This window comes from Acanthisitta chloris, unplaced genomic scaffold (genome assembly GCF_000695815.1).
Source record: "Acanthisitta chloris isolate BGI_N310 unplaced genomic scaffold, ASM69581v1 scaffold34351, whole genome shotgun sequence".
Classification (NCBI taxonomy): Eukaryota; Metazoa; Chordata; class Aves; order Passeriformes; family Acanthisittidae; genus Acanthisitta; species Acanthisitta chloris.
Genome location: NW_008656013.1, coordinates 41,358 through 50,028, shown reverse-complemented (window position 1 = coordinate 50,028; position 8,671 = coordinate 41,358). Strand labels below are relative to the sequence as shown.

At 42.8% G+C, this 8,671-nt stretch overlaps 1 protein-coding gene across 1 annotated transcript in view; it reads left to right on the top strand.

Annotated features, from left to right (window-relative positions):
* Positions 1-623: 623 nt before the first annotated feature.
* Positions 624-8,671, top strand: part of COL4A1 (collagen, type IV, alpha 1) — a 48,182-nt gene continuing 40,134 nt past the window's right edge. Inside the window, exons 1-11 of the mRNA XM_009084153.1 lie at positions 624-776; positions 1,107-1,196; positions 1,286-1,330; positions 3,116-3,160; positions 3,257-3,319; positions 3,411-3,464; positions 3,612-3,638; positions 5,302-5,385; positions 5,498-5,560; positions 6,546-6,581; positions 7,076-7,117. Coding sequence (XP_009082401.1) covers positions 624-776; positions 1,107-1,196; positions 1,286-1,330; positions 3,116-3,160; positions 3,257-3,319; positions 3,411-3,464; positions 3,612-3,638; positions 5,302-5,385; positions 5,498-5,560; positions 6,546-6,581; positions 7,076-7,117 — 702 coding nt within the window. The remainder of the gene's footprint in view (positions 777-1,106; positions 1,197-1,285; positions 1,331-3,115; positions 3,161-3,256; positions 3,320-3,410; positions 3,465-3,611; positions 3,639-5,301; positions 5,386-5,497; positions 5,561-6,545; positions 6,582-7,075; positions 7,118-8,671) is intronic.

Here is an 8,671-nt window from a genome sequence, read left to right as displayed (position 1 = left end):
CTTATTGCTGGGAATCCTTGTCCTGAGCATACAGGAGAAAAGTTTCATGTTCATCTCCATCTCTCACTGTTCTGCTGCAAACCCTGAAATCTTTGTGTAGCTTCCATCTGTGTGTTTTTAACCTTGTTGGTTTTGTTTTCTTGCTGCTCTTCTTTTAGAATTGCTGTGTCTTGAGTTTCTAAACCAGGTACCATGTGTTTTAGCTGTTTTACTTGTAGAACTTCTTTTTGCAGTCGCTCACTTATATTTTATCCACTCAATATTCCCTCAGTTTTTGACAAAATGAAGTGTCTCTCCTTGTTTCACATCACACCTTGAAAGGTCAACTCTGGTTACTTCCTCCATAGAGCATGTGGCTTTTGAGTCGGTTGATTTGCTGTTTCCAGGGATTGACGTGCACACTTTTTTTCCCTTCTCCCTGTGTGTAGATTTTGCAGCCTTTATTCAAACAGCTCCTCTAGGTTCCACTGGGAGTCCAAACACAGTGAATAGATAATAACTGAGTGGATTTCTGCCTCCAAGTGCACAGATGTCCCATACAGCATTAGAGAAGAATCTAGAGGATGCCACATACAGTCTGTGTGTTCAGCTCCTCAGGAAGGTCCTTTGTCTCAGACTATCCAATGAACCACCCTGAAACTCAAGCTGAAGTGACAAACCTGAGCTCCAGACCTGCTGTTATGAGCAATGGATATGACATGATATTTGTAGTTTTCAGGGGTTTAGCTGCTGGTTTGGTCCTACTGGGGCTTAGCAGGATCTCTCTAGGAACACAGGTATGTTTTATTAGATGGAAAATGACCTTCTTGAACCCAGGAGCATAAAAGTGCTATGAGAAGTGCTATCCAGGGAGACAGAAAAAAAGGTGTCACTGACATTCCAAGAGTACTTTCCTGTTGTGCCACATTCAGCCACTGCTAATCTATTACTGAACCAGGAACGTCTTTGTTTTACAATGATCCTTCTTCCAAGTACCAACATAAACTCTTTGCTGCCACATGTCTTACCACCTAACAGGTTTCCTGAGTACAGACACAGAGGATATGTGAGTTGCTTGAGAAGCAGCTTCAGTTGTATAGTTGCTAATGAGTTTTCTTCTTCCCCAGGGCGAACGAGGCTTGCCGGGACTGCAGGGCGTGATTGGGTTTCCTGGAATGCAAGGGCCTGAAGGTCCTATTGGGCCACCAGGGCTTAAGGTAAGGACTCAGCTTTAGTCTTTGAAACACTCAGATTTCCCTAAATCATTGTCCCAGTAAAAGACAAAGCTCTCTCTTTTCCTTCTCAGGGTGATACTGGAGAACCAGGACTGCCAGGAACAAAGGGAACCAGAGTGAGTTCTAGCTTCCTTTGCTATAATTCTGATGTCTTTGGGTTTATATGTCTTTAACTCTCCCTGGCTGCCTTCAAGTGCAAGAGGAGCTTAGTCTCTTCTTTGAGCTAATCAGTGACATCCCCTTGTGCTGCAGAATAATTTCAAGCTTCTCATTTTTGCCTTTGAGTTGCTGCTGCACTGAGCAGCCAGTGCCTTTAGCCATCTGCAGTTCTACCTGGTACCTACAGCTCTGGTTGTGATATGCCTTTGATATCTTTCTGATATGCCAAAAGGCTTTTTCCCAGTGTCAATATGAAGCAACCTTAGTTCCTCTTGCAAAATTCTCCTTTATGTTTACCATCAAACCTCCTCAGAGCGCTTCTCCAGCAGAGAAGTTGGCACACTCATGAGCACTTATGTGTTAAAAATGGGCACAAGGTGCAGAGCCACATTAGAGCCAGGGACAAAGATCTCCTGACTTTGCTGGCAGAGGCTCTGAATGTGTCTGTGATCTTCCTGTTTTCATTTCTGTTTGATGGAGCCCTTATATAACATGTATTTTAGCACGTTTTATTACCCAGGGCCGTGTCTTTTGGGGTTCTGTGAGGTGCCAAGCACATTCTGGGCATTTTTGTGTTCCATAACATCATGATGATAACAAGGAGATGCTCATGATTCAAATGACTTGACCAGTTATGATGCATAGATTTCTAGCTACACCTTCTTCCTCCCAAATTGTCCAAAGGCATCTCAGTTTTGTTCTCCCTTTGCCTGCAGTTGCTGCAGCACAGGGAATTTACTGAACCACCTGCAGTTTATGAGCTGTTACAGAGAAGTTGTTCTGCTAGATCAAGGAATCCTCATTTCAGCCCATGATGACTGTAATATACCCTGGGGTATCCCAAGAATTGGCATCTCCTGGTGAATGTGTTTGTGTGCTGCAGCACAAGTAATCTGTGGTTTAGCAGTTATAAAGTTCTGGAAGATGCAAATACACTATCCAAGCTCAGGAATCCCATACATATTTTCTGCTTATTGTATTGGGAATACTGGATGGATAAGTGAGATGACTGAACGAAAATGATATGCCGAGTTAAACTCCTGAAAAACTGTTCAAGGAGAAAGAGTTCTCTCTCCTGGTAGGTTTTTTGATAATAAAGATGAATTGATGTGCTGACAAGGAGTCTGAAAGACAGAGAAGCATCTTTATGGTGCATTAACCTCATCTTCTGCTAGGAAGGGAGGGACTCACTAGAGGGAATGGTTATAAGCTGAGTCAGATTGGATGTTAGGAGAAATGTTTTTCCTGTTGGGGTGCTCAGGCACTGGAATATTGCCCAGGGAGGTGATGGAGTCAGCATCCCTAGAGGTGTTTAAGATGAGTCTGGGTCTGGCACTGGAGGATCTAGTTTAGAGTTTAGGGGTTCCAGCAGTGACAGGTTAGTGGTTGGACTCGATGATCTCTACCAACCTGGATGGTTCTATGAAGAGATGCCTACAGTAAATTTCATTTTGGGAATGATGGTTGTGAGAAGACACCACCTGTGCATTCACTTCCATCTGTACATAAGGCTCTGATCTAGTTCCTACTGCTTAAAAAGTTAAAGGAATGTAAAAAGTTGCTTTCAGCTATTGATTGCTCAGGTAAGATGTTTGAGAGGGTTTGAAGATTAGATCTGTTTTGTCAAGGAAGTTTAAATGCTGGTTGTTTTCTGACTGTCGTCACTGGAGATGCAACTTGGGCTGCAGCTTGGCCTTGCTTTGTGGATTTGCCTTTTCAGTGTATGTGTTTCTCTGTTGCAGGGTCCCCCAGGAGTCTCAGGCTTCCCAGGAAACCCAGGCCTTCCTGTAGGTATCAAATATGTGTATTGTTACAAAGAACAGCAAAGTTTCAGTCATGACATCTGACTTGGACTCTAATTGCTTTGCTTTCTCTTCCTGTAGGGTATTCCTGGACAAGATGGTCCTCCTGGTCCACCTGGCATCCCAGGATGCAATGGCACAAAGGTGACATTTCCTTGTGCTGGTAACAGCATCTTTGTGATGAAATAGGAACATCCCACCATGTTCCCTAAACTGATTTGTCTGTTCCCCTCAGGGTGAAAGAGGCCCAGTAGGTCCCCCAGGTTTACCAGGACTGACTGGGAGTATAGTAAGTAAACTCTTTCCTGCTCGATTCCCTTTTATCAACCCTGATTCTTAAAATGTGAACATGACTGTAGGAAATGATACAGACAATGAGATGTAAAATATACAGCACTGATCAGCAATAACATCAAATACCTTTTTTTTTTCGCAGGGACCCCCAGGACCTCCTGGAATGAAGGTACATTTTACTCTGTGTTCAGATTCTGCTTCTAATGAGAAGAACTTGGGTGAACTCTACACCCTCTAAGACTGAAAATCATGCTGCCTTGTGCCACTTTGTGCTCTGCTCTGCAGCCCCATGAGACAAAGACAGTGGGGTGACCTCCAGTTAACGACAGCTGAACAGACAGGTTTTGTGCCATTGGTATACATATAGTATAGGTGTTTTATACCATTTATACTATTCCATTCAGGTCTTAAAAGTGTAAGTACAACATGACTAGGACAGAAAAAATAGTACGTATCATTAGTTATATACAAACCCTGTGGTGGCCACTTAATTGTGCATAAAAATTTAGATATTAGAGATATTTTACTGAGAGTGATCTGGCATTGGAATGGGCTGCCCAGGGAGGTGGTGGATTCACTGTCCCTGGAGGTTTTTAGGATGAGATTAGATGTGGCACTTAGTGCCATGGTCTAGTAACCACAGTAGGGTTGGACTCGATGATCTTGGAGGTCTCTTCCAACCTGGCTGATTCTATGACTCTATGAGATAGGTTTTATGATCAGAACATTTTGGTTTCCTATTGGCATTAGTTTTCTCTAAGTAGTTTTGCAAGATAAGGTGTTTGGGAGAAAGCCACAATATGAGAAGGATCCAACACATGCTAGAGAGTTTTCATAAAGAAGGAAAACTAACCACTAGGTGTCTGAGTGCATTTTGGGAACGGGAGAATGAAGCACTGAATGGCAACAAAGAACTTTTGCTCTTTGAAGAGAGCTTTGTATTCATTATATACAATATGTGTATTATGTATATTACGTATATATTATAGACATGTAATAGATATTATATGTAAATCGTATCTATTACATGCATATAATATTAATTCTCTATGTTATATCCATCATGTATATATTGCACTCCAGCTATTGGAACTGTAAGCTGAATAGAAGTGTAGATGTAACCTCAGATTTGTGATAACTCCCCTACTCATGAAATGCTCTTTTCTCCCACTGCCATGTGGGAAGAACTGACTTAGTCTACAGATATTGGAGCACTCGAGTGTTCCTTTCCTTTCCATAGGTAACAGCTTCTGACATTAAATCACTTACAGTGTTGCAACTGTGTACAAAGATGCAGGAAAAAATGGGATTTTTACTATCAAAAAGAGACATAAGGAAGTGGATAATGATCAGAATGGTTTTCTGACCTAAGGCCAAGCAGATTCCTGTTCTGTTTTGAAGAAAAGGGGCTGCATAAATGGTTTTCATGCCAAAATCGGGTGCAAGCATGAAGATCTCAGCCTGGGAAAGAGATTGTGGGGTTGCCACCTCTCTCAGCAGCCAGGTCAGATGTTCCAGCCGTGTGTGACACTGCAGCAGTGATAAATTTGGTGGAAAATGATTCTGATGTACAGTATAGAAATAAGGGTACAAAGGTTTGGGCCTGGAATCTCCTCAAGTGACTTTAAGGGACACTTGGCAATTAAGGCCTTAACTTAGAATATCTCTTGCTCTGTTTCAGCTGAACTAAAAGAAATAAGGTGATTTTCTATAAGTCAGCTTTCCACCTCATTCCAAACCATGTATAGCTCCAACCTTCACCTCAATGTTAGTGTTTTTGAAGGTACTTGAATTGATGTTCAAGTGTTGCTCTTTTCCTTTTCTTACCATAGGGAGACCCAGGTGAAGTGATTGGTCTCATACCTTCTGGTGTGCTCAAAGGTGATAAAGGATTTCCTGGCCAGCCTGGACTGCCTGTAAGTCTGAATGATGTTGGAATAGCAGTGAGCTTCAAATGAAGTTATATCACTGTGATGAAATCACCAAATATCTATCACTTCTTAATTTTTCCTCTTGAATTCCTCATAGGGACCACCTGGAACTTCAGGGTTTCAGGGACCAATGGGGCCACAAGGTCCTCCAGGAGAGCCAGTAAGTTTCCTCTCATGGGGATTTTCACTTGACTTATAGAGCTTTATGACAGGAGTGTTCTAGACAGGTCTAGCAGTTGTTTGCTGGGATTTGGGAAATACAGCCTGTGGTTCCAGGCTTCATGTTTGGCCTTGTGAACTCTACTATGGTGGGAATTCCTAGGTAACAATAGGTTTTCAATAGCAGCTGCTCCTAGAGTCATCATCTCTTCTTGCAGTCTTCGAGAGTATTTTTGTGGGGAAGAGTCTGTAATTGTCATTCCTCTTTTCCCCTCTTAACTTACAGAAAATAAACTGCCAACCTACCAGCCAGGTTTGCACAAAGCAAATGTTTGCTGAGCTTGTTCTTGTGGGTGGCCACACTTAGCAGTCCTGTGTGAAGATATCAGCTGTCTGTTACTGTGGGACTTGCCAAATGCTGAAGGCATTTCAGCTGTTTGAGGTTTGACAGGTCTAGCAGATACCTCATATCTTGTCTTCCTGTGCTGGTGACTTTGGCATGATTAGTCATTTCCCTGGCCATCACAGTGAGCTGTGTTCACAGCTTCTGGCCATCACAGTGAGCTGTGTGAGATTTCTTGCCCTTCAGAAGGAAGCTGCAAGAGATGTACAGGGAAATGGTGGTGCAGGTCAGTCAGTCTTTGCACCTGCTGATGTGAAAAAGAACAGCCTTAATGAAATAAAGGTGAGGATAAGTATTTAGAATGTAAAACTGAAAAAAAAAAGTCAGCAGTAAAGATATTTCACAGTCAGTGCCATTTGCTTTTCCTGATTGCCTCTGGTGGAGCTGCTGATTAGGTGCCAAGCAAAGTGTGATGGGATAGCTCAGACATTCATTCTGAGTTGTTAATTGCTCACAGTAGCACAAAATGAGTTTTTATCTTAGTTTGATGGAAAGCTTTGCAGTTCTGCTGCTTTACAGAGTAGGACACTATTTCACCTAGTGTGCTACACATACCTACCTGCTAAAATGTACTGTCTCCTAGGGTCCCCCAGGGCCACCAGGACTCCCAGGCGAGAAGGTAAGACTCTTTATTACAGACGTTAAGTCTATCCATTAGCATATCACATTCCCAAGTCTCCAGACACTAATGGTGTGGAGTTTTATTTACACTTTAGGATCTATTCTTATGCCTGAGAGACTTGTAACACCTTTTTTTTTTTCCCAGAAAGTGTTATCTCACTTGATCAAATCAGTAGTAATCACAACATTCTATGACTATTTGAATTCCTTTTAAAATGCCAACATTTTCACTGAAGTGTTGGGAAAAAAGAGCTTATTGACCATAAAATGATGTGATGAATTTCAACCTCTTGTTTTTCATATGTAGCTGGAACACAGGCTTAGAGAACCAGGTTGGGACATGGTTATTTATTGTTCTACACATACAACTGAAAGACATAGTGTGTCTTTTATATTCTCTCTTAGCTTTTGACATATACCAAATGCCTTCATATGTGTGGATATGTGCACTGCTGAAACAAATTGACTAAGTGTGATCATTTACATTTTCAGGGCTACATGGGCTTGGGCTTTCAGGGTCCCAAAGGTGAAAAGGTAAGTCTCTTGAAAACTTCTCGAGGGCAACTGTCAGAAATGTACTAATACTTGGTTTTAAATAAAGAAAACTGTTGGAATCAATCGATAGAAAATCAGGATTGTGATTTTTTGAAGGCTTGAGTAAATCTGTAACTTACACCTAAATGAACAAAAGTCATACACAGAATCACAGACTAATCAGTGGGAAGGAACCCTTGAGGATCATCCAGTCCAACCCCTGGCCCTGCACAGACATCCCTGACCATCACACCCTGTGCCTGAGAGCATTGGCCAAACACCTCTGGAGCTCTGTCAGCCTTGGGGCTGTGCCCACTGCCCTGGGAGCTGTTCAGTGCCCAAACACCTCTGGGGGAAGAACCATTTGCTAATCTCCAGCCTAACCCTCCCCTGACACAACTCCAGCCCATTCCCTGGGTCCAGTCCCTGGGGGCCAGAGAGAAGAGGTCAGTGCTGTCCCTGCACTTCCTTCCCTGAGGAAGTTGTATCCAGCCATGAGCTCTGTCCTCAGTCTCCTCTTCTCCAGGCTGAACACACCAAGTGACCTCAGCTGCTCCTCATATGTTCATGATGATGCTGTACCTGATATTAATTTAGGTCACCATCCTGTTTTTCAGCTGTGACTGGAAAACTGCTCTAGTTTGCAGAAGGCGTACCTGGAAACATTTGCTTTGTATATTAGGACTCTCCATGAGATGTACTTGAAATCAATTGAGTTCTGAGGGATGAGATTTTGCGATCAGAGTTCGCTGTGGGAGGACTCTCCTTGGCCTGTCTGCCCTAGTTTGGTTGAGTAGTATGTACATTTGAAGCACATGTTTCAGTTTTCCCCTTGGCTGTGTTTTGACACAACCAGGAACAGGTTTCAGAGCACACACACTGGTTTACTTCTGACTGAAACTGAGCCAAAAGATGTGCTCCAGGATCCCATTTATTCTCTTAATCAGCAGCAAATGGGAGGTAAAACATGTCAGCCTTAATCTGGTACCTCTCCCACTGAGAGGTCTAGGCTAAAGTGCCTTATGTTGTGTTTCCAGGAGCCAAGAATTTCATGCAGTCAGGGACTCTGCTGTAAGCTCACAATGTGCCTGAGCACTTCTCCAGGAGCTTCCCCTGAGTGTCACTGACAGAGACCTGTCGGAGTATAAGTAAATTTTGTCACTTAAGTGGGGTTTGGTTAATCCATGACCTTATTTATGTGTTTTGAGGCTATTCCTAATGCATATAACTTTTTGCCATATGACATATTGTTGAAGTTATGTTGGTATCACAAAATTCATTGACAAATGCTGCTCAGAGGAGTGTGTAGAGCTTTCCTGAGCTCCTTAGGTTTGCCTTTAGCTAAGGATTCCTAGTTTTGCTGGGCATCACTGACAGAAATATATCGAGTCTTTATGGAGTTGTTTCACTGTAAAAGGAAGTGCTTTTGCATTGTATAAGGAGATGAGGTTCTGACCCAAAGTATGATCCACAACATAGTCAGCAGGACCAGGGAAGCGATTCTGCCCCTGCACTCGGCGCTGGTGAGGCCACACCTTGAATCCTGTGCTCAGT